Raw genomic sequence first — 21,075 nt, 5'->3', positions numbered from 1 at the left:
CGACCCCAAGTGACGGAGGCCTCGTCTCTGAAGAGATAAAAAGTATCAGCATCGAGTTACCTTTGTACTCCTCTACCTTCCGCTGGCTCGCGGGAGGCTGAGGGGGAATTCCACCCTGCATAGCTGAGCCAGACTCGTATTGTCCCTGTGTATGAGCCCTTGGTCAGCATGAGAGAGATGGGCCAAAGGGCCGGTCTGTGGTGAATGACTGCACAACAAACTATGGAATAATTAAACTTTAATAAAAAGAACTTTGTAGAAAAAAACCATGTGGGGGGGGAGGGAAGGGAGAGTGAGGAGAGGGGGGACGGGGCAAGACGATGGGGGGAGTGAAGGAAGGGGGTGAGGAGAGTGGAGTGAGAGGAATGGAGGGGTAGCGAGGAGGGTGAGGACTGGGCGAGGAGGAGAGGACGGTGAAGGGAGGGAGGGACACTCAGGACGGGGCAAGATGAGAGCGCAGTCAGGAGGGAGAGATGAGATGGAAGAGGAAGGAGGTGGGAAATGGGAGATAGGGGAGAGGGTGAAGAGTGGTGAAGACAAGGAAACACCCCGAACTCATACGGGTTACAGGTAAACCGAGTTCCACGCCCCCCCGGAGCGGACTGACTCAGCGAGCGTCAGGGCCTGTTGCAGGCTCCTCCTCGATCTCCGAACTCTGCCTGTCTTCCTCCACGTCCTTGTCCTCCTCCTCCGATTGGTCGGAATTGTCATCCTCCAGGTAACGGTAACCTCGTACCTTGTGCCGGGGTTTGGGAATGCGGGGGATGCGAAAGGGGACCTTGCGTGCCAGTTTCCTCTCCATCCACAGGTAGGAGATGACAGAGACCAGCAGGGTGAACAACATGATGGCCAGCTTCACCTGCAGAACCCAGGCACCATGGGTCAGACATAGAGTGAGTCCCCCTCCACACCGTCCCATCACACACTCCCGGGGTCAGACACAGAGTGAATCTCCCTCCACACCGTCCCATCACACACTCCCCGGAGTCAGACACACAGAGTGAATCTCCCTCCACACCGTCCCATCACACACTCCCGGGGTCAGACACAGAGTGAATCCCCCTCCACACCGTCCCATCACACACTCCCGGGGTCAGACATAGAGTGAGTCCCCCTCCATACTGTCCCATCACACACTCCCGGAGTCGGACACAGAGTGAATCTCCCTCCACCCATCACACACACCCGGGGTCAGACACAGAGTGTCTCTTCCTCCGCACCATACCATCACACACTCCCGGGGTCAGACACAGAGTGAATCTCCCTCCACTCTGTCCCATCACACACTCCCGGGGTCAGACACAGAGTGAATCTCCCTCCACACCGTCCCATCACACACTCCCGGGGTCAGACACAGAGTGAATCCCCCTCCACACCGTCCCATCACACACTCCCGGGGTCAGACATAGAGTGAGTCCCCCTCCACACTGTCCCATCACACACTCCCGGGTTCAGACAGAGTGAGTCCCCCTCCGCACCGTCCGATCACACACTCCCGGGGTCAGACACAGAGTGAATCTCCCTCCATACCATCCCATCACACACTCCCTGGGTCAGACACAGAGTGAATCTCCCTCCACACCGTCCCATCATACACTCCCGGGGTCAGACACAGAGTGAATCTCCCTCCACACCGTCCCATCACACACTCCCGGGGTCAGACACAGAGTGAATCCCCCTCCACACCGTCCCATCACACACTCCCGGGGTCAGACATAGAGTGAATCTCCCTCCGCACCGTCCCATCACACTCTCCCAGGGTCAGACACAGAGTGAATCTCCCTCCGCACCGTCCCATCACACACTCCCGGGGTCAGACATAGAGTGAGTCCCCCTCCGCACCGTCCGATCACACACTCCCGTGGTCAGACACAGAGTGAATCTCCCTCCGCACCGTCCCATCACACACTCCCGGGGTCAGACATAGAGTGAGTCCCCCTCCGCACCGTCCCATCACACACTCCCGGGGTCAGACATAGAGTGAGTCCCCCTCCGCACCGTCCCATCACACACTCCCGGGGTCGGACACAGAGTGAATCTCCCTCCGCACCGTCCCATCACACACTCCCGGGGTCAGACACAAAGTGAATCTCCCTCCGCACCGTCCCATCACACACTCCCGGGGTCAGACACAGAGTGAATCTCCCTCCATACTGTCCCATCACACTCTCCCAGGGTCAGACACAGAGTGAATCTCCCTCCATACTGTCCCATCACACACTCCCGGGATCAGACATAGAGTGAATCTCCCTCCGCACCGTCCCATCACACACTCCCGGGATCAGACATAGAGTGAGTCCCCCTCCACACTGTCCCATCACACACTCCCGGGTTCAGACAGAGTGAATCTCCCTCAACACCGTCCCATCACACACTCCCCGGAGTCAGACACACAGAGTGAATCTCCCTCCGCACCGTCCCATCACACACTCCCGGGGTCAGACACAAAGTGAATCTCCCTCCACACTGTCCCATCACACACTCCCAGGGTCAGACACAGAGTGAATCTCCCTCCATACTGTCCCATCACACTCTCCTGGCCCACCCCTCCTGCTCCCAGTTGCCCCAGTCCTGAGGCCCCTCCACTACAGAGACAGCCATCTCTCCCCTCTCCCCCAGACTGCCCACCTTCATGTAGGTGCCGGACCAGAGGTAGACAGCAAAGATGGCCATGGCCTGCCACCAGTGGTAGATGGAGAAGGCGAAATCCTGTCGGTCCTTGGCCTCGTAAAATATTCCCAGGATTACTGGAGTGGCGCACGGGTCCGGGGAGGGGGCAATATGGAGAGGGGAGGGGGGGCGGTAGGGACAGAAGGAGGCGAGACAGTGGGGGAGAAGGGGGTGGGTGGAGAGAGTGGAAGTGAAGGAGAAGGGGACAGATGGTTAGGGACAGGGGGTAGAGAGGATTAGGGACGGGGGTAGAGAGGATTAGGGACGGGGATAGAGAGGATTAGGGACGGGGATAGAGAGGATTAGGGATGGGATAGAGAGGATTAGGGATGGGATAAAGAGGATTAGGGACAGTGGGTAGAGAGGATTAGGGACGGGGGTAGAGAGGATTAGGGACAGTGGGTAGAGAGGATTAGGGACGGGGATAGAGAGGATTAGGGACAGTGGGTAGAGAGGATTAGGGATGGGGGTAGAGAGGATTAGGGACGGCGTAGAGAGGATTAGGGACAGTGGGTAGAGAGGATTAGAGACAGTGGGTAGAGAGGATTAAGGACGGGGGTAGAGAGGATTAGGGACAGTGGGTAGAGAGGATTAGGGATGGGTTAGAGAGGATTAGGGACAGGGCATAGAGAGGATTAGGGACGGGGTAGAGAGGATTAGGGACAAGGTAGAGAGGATTAGGGACAGTGGATAGAGAGGATTAGAGACAGTGGGTAGAGAGGATTAGGGATGGGGGTAGAGAGGATTAGGGACGGTGTAGAGAGGATTAGGGACAGTGGGTAGAGAGGATTAGAGACAGTGGGTAGAGAGGATTAGGGACGGGGTAGAGAGGATTAGGGACAGTGGGTAGAGAGGATTAGGGATGGGGGTAGAGAGGATTAGGGACGGTGTAGAGAGGATTAGGGACGGGGGTAGAGAGGATTAGGGACGGGGAGTAGAGAGGATTAGGGACGGAGTAGAAAGGATTAGGGACAGTGGGTAAAGAGGATTAGGGATGGGGGTAGAGAGGATTAGGGATGGGGGTAGAGAGGATTAGGGATGGGGTAGAGAGGATTAGGGACAGGGGGCAGAGAGGATTAGAGACAGTGGGTAGAGAGGATTAGGGACGGGGAGTAGAGAGGATTAGGGATGGGGTAGAGAGGATTAGAGACAGTGGGTAGAGAGGATTAGGGATGGGGGTAGAGAGGATTAGGGATGGGGTAGAGAGGATTAGGGACAGTGGGTAGAGAGGATTAGGGATGGGGTAGAGAGGATTAGGGACAGTGGGTAGAGAGGATTAAGGATGGGGTAGAGAGGATTAGGGACAGTGGGTAGAGAGGATTAGGGACGGGGAGTAGAGAGAATTAGGGACGGAGTAGAGAGGATTAGGGACGGGGAGTAGAGAGGATTAGGGACAGGGGGTAGAGAGGATTAGGGACGGCGTAGAGAGGATTAGGGACGACGTAGAGAGGATTAGGGATGGGGTAGAGAGGATTAGGGACGGGGAGTAGAGAAGATTAGGGACGGAGTAGAGAGGATTAGGGACAGGGAGTAGAGAGGATTAGGGACAGGGGGTAGAGAGGATTAGGGACGGCGTAGAGAGGATTAGGGACGACGTAGAGAGGATTAGGGATGGGGTAGAGAGGATTAGGGACGGGGAGTAGAGAAGATTAGGGACGGAGTAGAGAGGATTAGGGACGGGGAGTAGAGAGGATTAGGGACAGGGGGTAGAGAGGATTAGGGACGGCGTAGAGAGGATTAGGGACGACGTAGAGAGGATTAGGGATGGGGTAGAGAGGATTAGGGACGGGGAGTAGAGAAGATTAGGGACGGAGTAGAGAGGAAGAGGGGGGAGGGGATGGGGAGAGGGGAAAGAAGGAGGACATAGGGAGGGAAGGGAGAGAGGGGAACAGACATGGGGGAGCACAGGAAGGAAGAGAGGAAATGAGAGGATTAGGGAGGAAGAGAGGAGCAGCAACGGAAAGTGGCAGTGGAGGTGTGGAGGGGTGATCAGGTGAGGGACGGTGTGGGTGGGAGAGAAGTTTCAGTCATTGCACATCAATACATAATTCAAATTCATACCCCAAGGCAAGAGAGACGTGGGGGAAGAGGGTGGGGGACTCGGGGGAGAGAAAGGGGAACGGGGGAGAGAGAGACAGACATGGGACAGAGAAAGAGACGGGGGGAGAGAGAGAATGGGAAGTGAGGGAAAGCCTTTTGGGGAGAGAGAGGGAGAGACTGGGGAAAGGGTGTGATTTGGGGCGAGAGAATGAGACTTTGGGGGATAGGATAGAGACCGGGGAAGAGCCTGAGTCTGGGTGCAGAACGCAAGATGGGGAAGATGGAGAGGGGAGGGGGGAGAGTGGAGGGGGTAGTAGGGAGGGGAGTCTCCTCCCCATTTCCATACCTCACCCCCCACACTCTCACTTTCCTGCCTTCCTACATCACCCATACCACCCCTCCCACCCCCTCGCATTGCTCTCCTCCTCCTCCTTCCTCCTGCGCACTCTCCCTCTCTCCTTCTCCCTCATCGCCCCTGCCTCTTGCCCGTTTCCACCACCACCTCTCACCCTCCGTTTCCCCCCTCTACCTCCCCTCGCTCCCTCTCCATCAGGCCATAAGACACAGTGACAGAAATAGGCCATTCAGCCCATCGACACTGATAGCATGAAGAGATCCCATCCTGGCCGATCCACAACACCAACCTTCTGCCTTCTCCCCGTAACACTTCACAGCCTGACACACCTACAACCTATCAACCTCTCCCTCAAATACACCCAATGAAATGTCTTCCACGGCCGTCTGTGGCAACAAATTCCACAGATTCACCACCCTCTGGCGAAAGAAATTTCTCATCCCTGTTCTGAATGGGCAACCATATTCTGAGGCTGTGTCCTCTGGTCCTAGACTCCCCCCATTACAGGAAACATCCCCTCCACATCCACTCTATCTGTGTCCTCTGGTCCTAGACTCCCCCACTACAGGAAACATCCTCTCCACATCCACTCTATCTGTGTCCTCTGGTCCGAGACCCCCCCAGTATAGCAAACATCCTCTCCACATCCACTCTATCTGTGTCCTCTGGTCCGAGACTCCCCCAGTATAGGAAACATCCTCTCCACATCCACTCTATCTGTGTCCTCTGGTCCTAGACTCCCCCACAACAGGAAACATCCTCTCCACATCCACTCTATCTGTGTCCTCTGGTCCTAGACTCCCCCACTACAGGAAACATCCTCTCCACATCCACTCTATCTGTGTCCTCTGGTCCGAGACCCCCCCACCACAGGAAACATCCTCTCCACATCCACTCTATCTGTGTCCTCTGGTCCTAGACTCCCCCACTATAGGAAACATCCTCTCCACATCCACTCTATCTGTGTCCTCTGGTCCTAGACTCCCCCCACTACAGGAAACAGCCTCTCCACATCCACTCTATCTGTGTCCTCTGGTCCGAGACTCCCCCACCACAGGAAACATCCTCTCCACATCCACTCTATCTGTGTCCTCTGGTCCTAGACTCCCCGAATATAGGAAACATCCTCTCCACATCCACTCTATCTGTGTCCTCTGGTCCTAGACTCCCACATCATAGCACTCCTCATATGTTAACCCTTTTATTCCCAAACTCATCTTGAACCTCTTCTAAACTTTCTGTAAAGTCCGCACATCCTTTCTTCGATAAGGGGCCCAAAAATGCTCACAATCTCCAGGTGAGGCCTCACCAGTGCTTTCTAAAGCCTCAGCATTACATCCTTGCTTTTATATGCTCGTCCTCTCGAGACGAACGCTGACATAACCTTTAGGGGATCCTGCACGAAGACTCCCAAGTCCCATTCACAAACTTGGCCACAAAGCCACCAATTCCATCAATTCCATCATCCAAATCAGTGACATGTAACATAAAAATAATCGGTCCCAACACAGACCCCTGTGGGACACCACTAGTCACCGGCAGGCAACCAGAAAAAAGGCTCCCTTCATCCCCACTCTTTGCCTCCTGCCAATCTGCCATTGCTTTATCCGTGCTAGGATCTTTCCGGTCAGACCATGGGCTCCTAACTTGGCTGGGAGCCTGGGAATCCAAATACACAGCACCCAGAAACTCTCCTTTGTCTGTTTTGCTCGTTATTTCTTCAAAGAATTACAACGGATCTCCTCCCTCTCCCTCTCTCTATCTTTTCTCTCTGCCCCCTCCCCTGTCCCCCCTCTCTCCCCCTCTCCCCCCTCTCCCCTCCCCCCTGTCCCCACTCTCTCTCCCTCCCCCCTCTCCCCCCTCTCCCCCTCCCCCCTCCCCCTGTCCCCACTCCCTCCCCCCTCTCCCCCTCCCCCCTCCCCCTGTCCCCACTCCCTCCCCCCTCTCCCCCTCCCCCTCCCCCTCCCCCTCCCCTGTCCCCACTCTCTCCCTCCCTCCCCCCTCTCCCCCTCCCCCTCCCCCTGTCCCCACTCTCTCCCCCTCTTCCCCCCCCTCACCCCCCCACTCACCGGCGAGCCCGGTTTTGTTCAGGGCTCCTCCCAGTCCCCATAGGGCAGCCACCAGGTAGAGGGTGCCGAGGTTGGACGAGCCGAAGTCCCGGGGCTTGGGGGCCCAGCAGAAGAGGGCCACGATGAGGATGGCATGGACCAGGGCCCCAGCCAGCAGGGGCACCCGCCGGGAGAGGCCGAGGACGGGCGTCGCCAAGAGGGAGAAGAGCGAGGCCGAGGCGCCGAAAGTCATGATCAGCCCTGCGAGGTGGTGCATCCCCAGCGAGCAGACTCCATACGACTGGGCGAGGGAGGTGAGGGTGAGGGGGGAGGGGGAGGGGAGAGGGAGGAGGGGTGGGGGTGCGGGAGGGGAGAGGGGGGAGGGGGAGGGGGAGGGGAGAGGGGAGGGGAGAAGGGGTGGGGGAAGGGGAGGGGAGAGGGGTGGGGAAGGGGAGAGGGGAGATGGAGAAGGGGTGGGGGGAGGGGAGAGGGTGGGAGGAGAAAGAAAGAGGGAGGGAGAGAAGGTAGGATATGGAGAGAGATATAGTTAGATTTCACCCCCTTCACAGCCCTCCCCCTCCCATCCTTCCCCACCCCCTCCACAACTATCTCCCCCTCCCATCCACCCCCACCCCCTTCACAACCATCTCCTCTGTCCATCCCCTCCCCTGGACTGACCATCCCCTCCCTCTCCTCCCCTGGACTGTCCATCTCCTCCATCTCCTCCTGCTCTCCCCTGCTCGGGAATGACTTCCCCCCAGCTCACCAGGGTGAAGCCAGTGCAGGCGAAGAGCACCTCGAAGCCACTGTAGATGAAGAAGGGGGTGAGGTGGCGCAGACGGTAATCCCTCATGTGCTTGAAGGGCAGTTGGAAAATGTTTCCCCATCCAATGCTCCTCAGGTCAATCTCCTCGGTTGGACGGTACGCTGGACCACACAGGGTCAAGATCTGGTCAGGAGAAAGCACGTCATTGTGGCAGGTCCTCGCATGGAGGGAGAGTTGCCTCACAGGGAAATTGCAGGGGTACCTCTCAAGGGGAGGTTAGGGCAAGTAGTTTAGTTGCCTCATTGTCCAACGTCACCCCAGGATCTCAATCTCAGGGGTGTGGTAGATCATGAGGTTTAGATAGATAGATAGATGGACAGACATACTTTATTGATCCCGAGGGAAATTGGGTTCCGTTACAGTTCCACCAACCAAGAATGGAGTATAAATATAGCAATATAAAACCATAAATAATTAAATAATAATATGTAAATTATGCCAGATGGAAATAAGTCCAGGACCAGCCTATTGGCTCAGGGTGTCTGACCCTCCAAGGGAGGAAGTGTAAAGTTTGATGGCCACAGGCAGGAATGGCTTCCTATGACGCTCTGTGTTGCATCTCGGTGGAATGAGTCTCTGGCTGAATGTACTCCCGTGCCTACCCAGTCCATTATGTAGTGGATGGGAGACATTGTCCAAGATGGTGTGGTGGGTTGTGAGATTTATTGTCCAAGGTCTCCCTGGATCTCAATCTCGGGGGTGTGGTGTGTCGTGAAGGTTATTGTCCCAGGTCAGACCAGGATCTCAATATTAGCCGTGTGGTGTGTCGTGAAGGTTATTGTCCCAGGTCAGACCAGGATCTCAATATTAGCGGTGTGCTGGGTCGTGAGGGTTATTGCCCAAGGTCTGAAATCCGAGGCTGAGAGCCTAGTGACCTGGTGACACGACTGCAACCTTTTTGCCAATGTCAGTAAAACAAAAGAACTGGTCATTGAGTTCATGAAGGGAGGTGCTCCCATCTCCATCAACTGTGCTGAGGGTTAGGGGGTTAAGGCTTTCAAGCTCCTGGTTCTGAGCATCGCCAACTGGTCCAACTGGACAGATGACACAGCCAAGAAATCTCACCAACACCAGCATGTCCCCATTGACTACTACCATATTTTACTGATGCCCCTGTCCGGACACGCCACAGCTTGGTCGAGCAACTGTTCTACCCATGCTCGTAGGAAACCACAGAGAGCTGCGGACACAGTTCCACACATCACAGAACCAGCCTCCCCTTCACGCACTTCCCACTGCCTTGGTAAAGCAGACCGAGTAATCAAAGACCCCACCCAGACGGGACATTCCCTCTTCTCCCCTCTCCCATCAGGCAGAAGATACAGAAGTCCTGCGAGCACGTGGCACTGGGCTGAAGGACAGATTTTACAAACTTTACCTACTGTGACACCCTGGGAGAGGTTTCACTGCTAACATAAAGGTCTTTCTGTAGAAGCACTGTTTGGGTCACGGCTAGAGATAACGGGTACTTTGGAACGTCAGCCATATCAGGGAGCAGGTGTCGTTTGCGTGTGAGCTGGGGCCTTCGTTCGCGGGAGATGAAGAGAGAAGACGCTGGAGAGAACCGGTCATAGGATTCGATCCGGTGGGGGACCGTGACTCGATGGAGTAAGGTGAGCAGGTCTACTGAGCATCAGTCAATACGACCTTTGGGAGAGTTGAGCTCCAATCTGTGCACCTTTGACTGTTTAAATATAACGGACTGTTTTTGTCTGTTTCTTTCTTTTCTTTACTCACCCTTTAGCTAAGTTAACGCTCATAAATCTAATTCCTCTTGTCGTATGCAGTGTGCCGTTGTTTCTTGGCACTGAGTTGTAACAGGGTAGCAAGTCACATGGACTGGGGTTTGAGGTGGGGGGAGCCGTCCCAATCTCACTGGCTTGGCAGGACTGGACTGGTGCAGCCAAAGAAATCGACGGCGGGGGTGGGGGTGGGCGCGGTTTCACTTGTCTTACACCATATTGCCGTTCACTGTAGCTGTGACCCTTTATTCTGTATTCTGTTATTGTCTTACTGCACTGCAGCTCAATGCGCTGTGTAACTGACTGACCTGCGTCAACAAAATATTGAATACTGGGGACCGGGTGTTACGTTAAAGTTGTATGAGACGCTGGTGAGGCCTAATTTGGACTATTGTGTGCGGTTCGGGTCAATAAGGCTGAAAGAGTACGGAGAAAATATGCGAGGATTTTGCCGGGTCTGTGGGACCTGAGTTAGAAGGAAAGATTGAACAGGTTAGGACTTTACTCCTTGGAACATAAGAAGATGGCGAGGAGATCTGGTGGAGGATTACAAAACGATGCGGGGCATAGACAGGGTAAATGAGCTGGCCGGTGGTGTCATGGCGTCAGCCACAGACTTCCAGGCGAGTGGACCCAGGTTCGCATCCAGCCGGCTCCTTGCATGCTTTCTGATCCGTGCTGGGGACGAGCATATAGCCAGCCGTTCGGCCTCGTGAAAAGCAGACAAAAGGCTGAAGGATCGGGATTCCTGGGATGGCAGGACTTTCATATGATGAAAGACTGGATCGACTAGGCTTATACTCACTGGAATTTAGAAGATTGAGGGGGGATCTGATTGAAACGTATAAAATCCTAAAGGGATTGGACAGGCTAGATGCAGAAGATTGTTCCCGACGTTGGGGAAGTCCAGAACGAGGGGTCACAGTTTGAGAATAAAAGGGAAGCCTTTTAGGACCGAGATGAGGAAAAACTTCTTCACACAGAGAGTGCTGAATCTGTGGAATTCTCTGCCACAGGAAACAGTTGAGGCCAGTTCATTGGCTATATTTAAGAGGGAGTTAGATATGGCCCTTGTGGCTACGGGGATCAGGGGGTATGGAGGGAAGGCCGGTACAGGGTTCTGAGTTGGATGATCAGCCATGATCATACTGAATGGCGGTGCAGGCTCGAAGGGCCGAATGGCCTACTCCTGCACCTATTTTCTATGTTTCTATGGGAAGGTTTCTGCTCAACACGCCACAGGACGTGGAAAGGGACAACGTAACAGATAGCCTCAATGGAAGCAGGTTTTTCCCACTGAGGTTGGGTGGGACAGCAACCAGAGGTTAGGGGTTAAGGGGGAAAGGTGAGAGGTTCAAGGGGAACGTGAGGGGAAACTTCTTCACTCAGAGGGCTGTGAGAGTGTGGAAATGAACTGCCAGCACAAGTGAGCTCGGTTTCAACATCTTTACGAGAAGTTTGGATAGTTACATTGATGGGAGGGGTACGTACGACCATGGTCCCGGTGTAGGTTGATCGTAGTCGGCAGTTTAAATGGTTTAGTATGGTCTAGATGGGCCGAAGGACTCATTTCTGTGCTGTAGGTCTCTTTGGCTCCAACACTAAGCATTCCAGTGTTCCTTGGCGACAAAATTACTCCCAATTCAACAGCCTCAGTCGGTAGGCCGTGAAGGATGCTTTGGCCCAAGGTCATCCCAAGTCCTCCAAGCTCACAGGTTCTCAATCTAGGGAGTCTGGTGGGTGGAGAAGTATGCTCTCCAAGGCTAACCCAGGATCCCGATCTGCTGACGAAATGGGCCAAGGACTAGGAGATGAAATATGGCGATGTCTTCTCCCCAGGGTCGGAGACACAAGAACCAGAGGGCACAATGGGGGGAAAGAGATTTGATAGGGGACCTGAGGGGTAACTTTTATGTAGACCACAGAACAGAACAGAACAGGAACTGGGCCTTCAGCATACAATTTTGTGCCTGACTAATTAAGTCGGTCTTCATACCTTAGCCTACACAATGTGCATATCCTTTCATTTCCCGCACGTTCATCTGCCTGTCTAAACATCTCTACTGTTCCTGCCTCTACCCCCACCCCAGGCAGCACATTCCAGGCAACCAACACTCTCTCTGTTCAAAGAAAACTTATCCCTCACATCTCTTTTGAAATTACTTCAAACCCCACCTCTGGTATTAGACATTTCAACCCTGGGAAACAGATACACTCTGTCCACTCTATCTACACCTCTCGTAACCTTATAAACCTCTTATCAGATCTCCCCTCGGCCTCCGGCACTTCCAAAAAAACAAACCAAGTTTGTCTTATCTGTGTAAGCGGAACAAGTGCTACACATGCCCTTACACTTCCTCCCTTACCACCATTCAGAGCCCCAAACAGTCCTTCCAGGTGAGGCAACACTTCACCTGTGAGTCGGCTGGGGTGATATACTGCGTCCGGTGCTCCCGATGTGGCCTTCTATATATTGGCGAGACTCGACGCAGACTGGGAGACCGTTTTGCTGAACACCTACGCTCTGTCCGCCAGAGAAAGCAGGATCTCCCAGTGACCACACATTTTAATTCCACATCCCATTCCCATTCTGACATGTCTATCCATGGCCTCCTCTACTGTAAAGATGAAGCCACACTCAGGTTGGAGGAACAACACCTTATATTCCGTCTGGGTAGCCTCCAACCTGATGGCATGAACATCGACTTCTCTAACTTCCGTTAATGCCCCACCTCCCCCTCGTACCCCATCTGATACTTAGTTTTATACACACATTCTTTCTCTCTCTCTCCTTTTTCTCCCTCTGTCCCTCTGACTACACCCCTTGCCCATCCTCTGGGTTTACCCCCCACCTCCTTGTCTTTCTTCCCCGACCTCCTGTCCCATGATCCTCTCGTATCCCTTTTGCCTATCACCTGTCCAGCTCTTGGCTCCATCCCTCCCCCTCCTGTCTTCTCCTATCATTTTGGATCTCCCCCTCCCTCTCCAACTTTCAAATCCCTTACTCACTCTTCCTTCAGTTAGTCCTGACGAAGGGTCTCGGCCTGAAACGTCGACTGCACCTCTTCCTAGAGATGCTGCCTGGCCTGCTGCATTCACCAGCAACTTTTATGTGTGTTGCTTGAATTTCCAGCATCTGCAGAATTCCTGTTGTCCAAGTTTGTCCAGCCTCTTGTGAGAGCACTTGCCCCCAAAACTGAGCAGCACCCCGGGGAACCTCTCCTGCACCCTCTCCAAGACCTCGACACCCTCCCCATAGTGGGGTGACCAGAACAGTGTGCAATACTCCGGGTGTGGTCAAACCAGTTTTTATAAAGTTATAACACAGCTTTCTGACTTTTCAACATGATGTCTCGTCGAATAAAAGCAATCAGACACACCCAGAGGGTAGTCCATCTACAGAACGAGCTGCCAGAGGAAGTGGTCGAGGCAGGTACATTGACGACACTTGGACAGGGACACGGATAGGAAAGGTTTAGAGGGATATGGGTGGTCTGCCTACAGATCGAGCTGCCAGAGGAAGTGCTCGGGGCAGGTACATAACGACATCTAAACGACACTTGTACAGGGACAGGGACAGGAATGGCAGGGAGAGAGGGGAACTTTACCATTAGCATGGCGAGGAAGGCCACTCCCATCAACACACTCTCCATCTTGATCAGACTGATGCTTTGAGGAAGCTTTCGGAGGACGGTTCGATTCAGGCCCTCGATTGTGCCCCTGGCGTCTGTCCCTGGAGGTGGGGGAACATGAGGATCATGAGTGGGTACTGGGTCACACTGATCACGGCTCACGCCATGTCATACAGCCATTCAGCCCATCTGATCCAATACTCACCCTAGCCCAATCCACCTGCACTGGACCATACACTTCCTTCACCCTCTGCTCTCTGTCTGAATCAGAGTGAGGCCTCACTTGGGGTATATGAGCAGTTTTGGGCCCCTTACTTAAGAAAGGATGGGCTCAATTTGGAGAGGGTTCAAAGGAGGTTCACGAAAATGATTCCGGGACTGAAAGATTTGTCATGTGAGGAGCGTTTGACGGCTCTGGGCCTCCACCCATTGGAATTCAGGTTAATAAGGGTTGAAACCTGTCGAATGTTGAAAGGCCTCGATAGAGTGGATGTGGAGAGGATGTTTCCTATGGTGGGGAGTCTAGGACCAGAGGACACAGATAGAGTGGATGTGGAGAGGATGTTTCCTATAGTGGGGGAGTCTAGGACCAGAGGACACAGATAGAGTGGATGTGGAGAGGATGTTTCCTATGGTGGGGGAGTCTAGGACCAGAAGACACAGATAGAGTGGATGTAGAGAGGATGTTTCCTACTGTGGGGGAGTCTAGGACTAGAGGACACAGATGGAGTGGATGTGGAGAGGACACAGCCTCAGAATAGAGGGGTGTCCTTTTAGAACAGATATGAGGAGGTGTTTCTTCAGCCCGAGGGTGGTGACCCTGTTGCCACAGGTGACTGTGGAGACAAGTCACTGGGTATATTTGAGGTAGATGTTGATGGCTTTGCTGGCCAGAAGAAACCCTAAAACCCTCACTAATTTTTATAGATGCACCGTAGAAAGCATTCTTCTAGGGTGCATCACAACCTGGTATGGAAGTTGTCCTGTCCAAGACCGGAAGAAGCTGCAGAAGATCGTGAACACGGCCCGGCACGTCACACAAACCAATCTTCCGTCCGTGGACTCACTTTACACCGCACGCTGTCGGAGCAGTGCTGCCAGGATAATCAAGGACACGACCCACTCAGCCAACACACTTTTCGTCCCTCTTCCCTCCGGGAGAAGGCTCAGGAGCTTGAAGACTCGTACGGACAGATTTGGGAACAGCTTCTTTCCAACTGTGATAAGACTGCTGAACGGATCCTGACCCAGATGTGGGCCGTACCCTTCAAATATCCAGACCTGCCTCTCGGTTTTTTTGCACGACCTTACTTTCCATTTTTCTATTTTCTATTTATGATTTATAATTTAAATTTTTAATAATTACTATTGATTTGTAATCCAGGGAGTGGGAAGCGCAGAATCAAATATTGCTGTGATGATTGTACGTTCTAGTATCAATTGTTTGGTGAGACCACACCTGGAGTATTGTGTGCAGTTTTGGTCCCCTAATCTGAGGAAAGACATCTTTGCCATAGAGGGAGTACAAAGAAGGTTCACCAGATTGATTCCTGGGATGGCAGGTCTTTCATATGAAGAAAGACTGGATGAACTGGGCTTGTACTCGTTGGAATTTAGAAGATTGAGGGGGGATCTGATTGAAACGTATAAGATCCTAAAGGGATTGGACAGGCTAGATGCGGGAAGATTGTTCCCGATGTTGGGGAGGTCTAGAACGAGGGGTCACAGTTTGAGGATAGAGGGGAAGCCTTTTAGGACCGAGGTTAGGAAAAACTTCTTCACACAGAGAGTGGTGAATCTGTGGAATTCTCTGCCACAGCAAACTGTTGAGGCCAGTTCATTAGCTATGTTTAAAAGGAAGTTAGATATGGCCCTTGTGGCTACAGGGGTCAGGGGGTATGGAGGGAAGGCTGGGTTCTGAGTTGGATGATCAGCCATGATCATAATAAATGGCGGTGCAGGCTCGAAGGGCCGAATGGCCTACTCCTGCACCTATTTTCTATGTTTCTATGTTTCTATGTTTGGCGACAATAAAGTATAAAGTAATTAAGGACAGGGAACACAGAAGTCTGAACTCATTCTTGCTCTTAGATAATCCAATCAGAGCACAAGGGACCTGCTAAATACGAGACTGTTCTCATAGGAGTAGCTACCTCGTTAGACTCTGTCTCGGTTGCCTCATTTAACTGGTCTGGACCAGTCAGAGTGTAAAGGCACAAATACACAAGGCTGGGGTGGGACAACGTTGGTGTAGCCCTCGCATTAGGGTTAATTAGCCCTAACCCTAACCCTGTACAATGACCAGGAAGAAGGTGACCCAGGTAGGCCAGGTGTCCTTGAGCCATTGGAATGGAGATCCAATGGTTTAATTGATGAGGAACCGTATAAGACTCGGGAGCACCAAATATGCAGGGGCGATAGCTCTCCAGCTGGCAGAGACCAACCATCGCGGATAAGGAAGACCCCACAGACACGTGGAGATCGGGACCACGAGGAACGCCTGGCCAAGGTAGCTTTCTTCCCCGGGTAATACCTCTCCTCTCCATTGACTCTTCATGGAGGGTCAGGGGTTCGAGTAGGGAGCACACAGGGAGATTCTCTTGTCAGTAAATGCAGATTCTTTGTGCCTCACTGATCATTATCACGTAGGACATAGACTAGTACAGCACAGCACAGGCCCTTCGGCCCACAAGGGCTGATTCTTGATTGGTCAAGGCATGAAGGGAGCCGGGAAGAAGGCAGGAGATCGTTGGCACGAAATGGGTCAAATGGCCCAATTCTGCTCCTATATCTTGTGTAACTATGGTTGAATGACGCCCCCACCCCCACCCCTGCCCAGCCCCAGTGCTGGTAACAATTACTCACCACAGTGTTTCACGCTGAAGAGAGTGTGATTAGCTACACAGAGGTAGTTATCCAGAAAGAGTGCCATCGGCACCTCCGCAAAGATAAAGCTCATCTGAAACAAAGAACAGCACGGAGCGTGAGAGAGGGGCACGGAGGGGCGAGAGAACGAGGAGGACCGAGAGAACAACTTAGGGTAGAGGGACACCGTTCTCTGGAACGACTTACGGTTAGACAGGGACCCTGGGGAGTGTTGTAGAACAGAGGGAGCTCGGGGTACGGGGACACAGTTCTCCGAAAGTGGAGTCACAGGTAGACAGGGACCCTGGGGAGTGTTGTAGAACAGAGGGACCTCGGGGTACGGGGACACAGTTCTCTGAAAGTGGAGTCACAGGTAGACAGGGACCCTGGGGAGTGTTGTAGACCAGAGGGACCTCGGGGTACGGGGACACAGTTCTCTGAAAGTGGAGTCACAGGTAGACAGGCCGGTGAAGAAGGCGTTTGTCACACTGGCCTTCGTCAGTCAGGGCACCGAGTACAGGAGACAGGGAGGTCACGTCACAGTTGTACAAGACGTCGGTGAGGCCGCACTTGGAGTACTGTGTTCGGTTTTGGTCGCCCTGCTGTGGGAAAGATGCCGTCGAGCTGGGAAGAGTGCAGAGGGAGATTTACGAGGATGTTGCAGGAGTCGAGGGAACGAGATCTGGAGAGAGGTCGGGCAGGTTGGGACTTTATTCCCTGGAGCGTAGGGGTGACCTTACAAAGGTGTGTAAAACCATGAGGGACACCGATGGGGTGAATGTGCACAGACTTTTTCCCCAGGGTCAGGGAATCAAGAACTGGAGGGCACAGGAGAGGGGGAAAGAGATTTCATAAAGGACCAAGAGGCAAATTTTTCACCCAGATGGTGGTCCGTCTGTGGAACAGGCTGCCAGAGGAACTGCTCGAGGCAGGTACATTATCGACGCTCGGTTGGTGCGTGGAATGCACTTCCTGAGTCAGTGGTGGAGGCAGATACACTGGTGAAGTTTAAGAGACTACTGGACAGGTCTATGGAGGAATTTAAGGTGGGGAGTTATATGGGAGGCAGGGTTTGAGGGTCGGCACAACATTGTGGGCCGAAGGGCCTGTACTGTGCTGTACTATTCTATGTTCTGTGTTCTTGACAGAGATAGAGAGAAGGTAGCATCTCTCTCTCTCTCTCTCTCTCGACAGAAATTGGGAGAAGGTAATCTCTCTCTCGCAGAACTTCGAACAAAACTTACGTTAAAGAAGAAGTAGAAGATACACTGGAAAGTGATGATGTGTTTGTGACAAACACCTTTGGGTAGTTTCTTCTGTTCCTGAACGTGCTCCTCCTTGTAATTCAGATATTCGTAGTATTTCTGAGCCATCCTGCAGACATGATCAAAAATTGTCCTATCACATAGTACAGGGGTCCCCAGCTCACCATCCCATCCCACGCACACACTCCTGGGGCGATACATCACCGTCACGTCACACACACACTCCTGGGTTCCCCACCCCACCATCTGGACAGACACACACACTCACTCTCCCGGGGTCACACACACACACACACACACACATACGCAGAGACTCCCGGGGTCACACCTCACCGTCCCGTCTCACACACATACACACTCCCAGGATCACACATCACCTCACAGTCCTGTCGCGCACACACATTCCCGGGGTCAGACACAGAGTGAATCTCCCTTGGCACCGTCCCGTCACACACTCCCGGGGTCAGATACAGAGTGAATCTCCCTCCGCACCGACCCATCACACACTCCCAGGGTCAGACACAGAGTGAATCTCCCTCCACACCGTCCCATCACACACTCCCGGGGTCAGACACAGAGTGAATCTCCCTCCTCACCGTCCCATCACACACTCCCGGGGTCAGACACAGAGTGAATCCCCCTCCACACCGTCCCATCACACACTCCCGGGGTCAGACACAGAGTGAATCTCCCTCCGCACCGTCCCAACACACTCTCCCGGGGTCAGACACACAGAGTGAATCTCCCTCCGCAGCGTCCCATCACACACTCCCGGGGTCAGTCACAGAGTGAATCTCCCTCCACACTGTCCCATCACACACCCCCGGGGTCAGACACAGAGTGAATCTCCCTCCGCACCGTCCCATCACACACTCCCGGGGTCAGACACAGAGTGAATCTCCCTCCTCACCGTCCCATCACACACTCCCGGGGTCAGACACAGAGTGAATCCCCCTCCACACCGTCCCATCACACACTCCCGGGGTCAGACACAGAGTGAATCTCCCTCCGCACCGTCCCAACACACTCTCCCGGGGTCAGACACACAGAGTGAATCTCCCTCCGCACCGTCCCATCACACACTCCCGGGGTCAGACACAGAGTGAATCTCCCTCCACCCCGTCCCGTCACACGCTCCCGGGAATCAGTGAACATGGACCTGGTGATGTAATTGCCCATGGCCGCCCAGAGTGGAACAATCGCAGCTCCGATTGCCACGGCTGACGGGACCAGAGTGTAGTAACGCTCCCAGTAGTTGGTGGACACGAAGAGAGAGTAGATCCCCATGGCCAGGAATATCATCCACTTTGTGCCCAGGAATCTGCGGAGGGGAGCAGCAGATGGGTCAGTACAAGGGTAGAGTTGGGTGGTAAGTCTCCGACTTACCTTCCAATCTATTCCCAGCCAACCCAACCCTCCCTGGTCCAAAACTCAATCCAATACAAACCTCACTCAACACAACACCATCCATCGCAACTTTACCCCAACCAATGACTCCTTCCCCACCCCACCCCATCCCAATTCAACTCTGACCAACCCAGCATCTGTACCAAATCCTCTTCCCTCGCCCACAGATACATGTCCCAACAGAACCCCATCTCAACCCAACACTGTCCCATCCCATAATGGGGGACAGGCAAATGGCGGATAAACTTAATAGAGTTTTGTATCAGACTGTAGACACAAGCAGTGTGGTGGAAGTTCGAAAGTGTTGGCAGGTAGAAGTTGCTTGCTTGGGTGTTTTCTACTGCTGACAAGGTGCTGGGGTATTTACTGTTACTGAGAAAGTGCTGGGGTATTTGCTGTTACTGAGAAGGTGCTGGGGTATTTGCTGTTACTGAGAAAGTGCTGGGGTATTTGCTGTTACTGAGAAGGTGCTGGGGTATTTAATGTCACTGAGGGGAAGGTGCTGGGGTATTTGCTGTTACTGAGAAAGTGCTGGGGTATTTGCTGTTACTGAGAAGGTGCTGGGGTATTTAATGTCACTGAGGGGAAGGTGCTGGGGTATTTGCTGTTACTGAGAAAGTGCTGGGGTATTTGCTGTTACTGAGAAGGTGCTGGGGTATTTAATGTCACTGAGGGGAAGGTGCTGGGGTATTTGCTGTTACTGAGAAAGTGCTGGGGTATTTGCTGTTACTGAGAAAGTGCTGGGGTATTTACTGTTACTGAGAAAGTGCTGGGGTATTTAATGTCACTGAGGGGAAGGTGCTGGGTTATTTACTGTTGCTGAGAAAGTGCTGGGGTATTTGCTGTTACTGAGAAAGTACTGGGGTATTTGCTGTTACTGAGAAAGTGCTGGGGTATTTGCTGTTACTGAGAAGGTGCTGGGGTATTTGCTGTTACTGAGGGGAAGGTGCTGGGGTATTTAATGTCACTGAGGGGAAGGTGCTGGGGTATTTGCTGTTACTGAGAAGGTGCTGGGGTATTTGCTGTTACTGAGGGGAAGGTGCTGGGGTATTTAATGTCACTGAGGGGAAGGTGCTGGGGTATTTAATGTCACTGAGGGGAAGGTGCTGGGGTATTTACTGTTACTGAGAAAGTACTGGGGTATTTGCTGTTACTGAGAAAGTACTGGGGTATTTGCTGTTACTGAGAAAGTGCTGGGGTATTTACTGTTACTGAGAAGGTGCTGGGGTATTTGCTGTTACTGAGGGGAAGGTGCTGGGGTATTTAATGTCACTGAGGGGAAGGTGCTGGGGTATTTAATGTCACTGAGGGGAAGGTGCTGGGGTATTTGCTGTTACTGAGAAGGTGCTGGGGTATTTGCTGTTACTGAGGGGAAGGTGCTGGGGTATTTAATGTCACTGAGGGGAAGGTGCTGGGGTATTTGCTGTTACTGAGAAAGTACTGGGGTATTTGCTGTTACTGAGAAAGTGCTGGGGTATTTGCTGTTACTGAGAAAGTACTGGGGTATTTGCTGTTACTGAGAAAGTACTGGTGTGTTTGCTGTTACTGAGGGGAAGGTGCTGGGGTATTTAATGTCACTGAGGGGAAGGTGCTGGGGTATTTGCTGTTACTGAGAAAGTGCTGGGGTATTTGCTGTTACTGAGAAAGTACTGGTGTGTTTGCTGTTACTGAGGGGAAGGTGCTGGGGTATTTACTGATACTGAGAAAGTGCTGGGGTATTTGCTGTTACTGAGAAGGTGCTGGGGTATTTAATGTCACTGAGGGGAAGGTGCTGGGGTATTTGCTGTTACTGAGAAGGTGCTGGGGTATTTGCTGTTACTGAGAAAGTGCTGGGGTATTTGCTGTTACTGAGAAGGTGCTGGGGTATTTGCTGTTACTGAGAAGGTGCTGGGGTATTTGCTGTTACTGAGGGGAAGGTGCTGGGGTATTTAATGTCACTGAGGGGAAGGTGCTGGGGTATTTAATGTCACTGAGGGGAAGGTGCTGGGGTATTTGCTGTTACTGAGAAGGTGCTGGGGTATTTGCTGTTACTGAGGGGAAGGTGCTGGGGTATTTAATGTCACTGAGGGGAAGGTGCTGGGGTATTTGCTGTTACTGAGAAAGTACTGGGGTATTTGCTGTTACTGAGAAAGTGCTGGGGTATTTGCTGTTACTGAGAAAGTACTGGGGTATTTGCTGTTACTGAGAAAGTACTGGTGTGTTTGCTGTTACTGAGGGGAAGGTGC

The 21,075-nt window shown here is 53.0% G+C and overlaps 1 protein-coding gene across 3 annotated transcripts in view; it reads right to left on the bottom strand.

Annotated features, from left to right (window-relative positions):
• Window positions 1-231: 231 nt before the first annotated feature.
• unc93b1 (unc-93 homolog B1, TLR signaling regulator) overlaps window positions 232-21,075 on the bottom strand; it is a 50,937-nt gene continuing 30,093 nt past the window's right edge. For all 3 annotated transcript variants that reach the window (XM_063039727.1, XM_063039726.1, XM_063039728.1), the window contains 8 exons: window positions 18,603-18,764; window positions 17,423-17,552; window positions 16,179-16,272; window positions 13,290-13,414; window positions 7,880-8,062; window positions 7,135-7,414; window positions 2,629-2,747; window positions 232-859 (listed from right to left, as the gene is read on the bottom strand). In XM_063039727.1, the coding sequence (XP_062895797.1) occupies window positions 608-859; window positions 2,629-2,747; window positions 7,135-7,414; window positions 7,880-8,062; window positions 13,290-13,414; window positions 16,179-16,272; window positions 17,423-17,552; window positions 18,603-18,764 (1,345 nt within the window). In that variant the 3' untranslated portion in view covers window positions 232-607. The remainder of the gene's footprint in view (window positions 860-2,628; window positions 2,748-7,134; window positions 7,415-7,879; window positions 8,063-13,289; window positions 13,415-16,178; window positions 16,273-17,422; window positions 17,553-18,602; window positions 18,765-21,075) is intronic.

This window comes from Mobula hypostoma, unplaced genomic scaffold (assembly GCF_963921235.1).
Source record: "Mobula hypostoma unplaced genomic scaffold, sMobHyp1.1 scaffold_66, whole genome shotgun sequence".
NCBI lineage: Eukaryota > Metazoa > Chordata > Chondrichthyes > Myliobatiformes > Myliobatidae > Mobula > Mobula hypostoma.
Note: the sequence above shows the minus strand (reverse complement) of the source record. Positions and strands in the feature narration are given on the sequence as shown.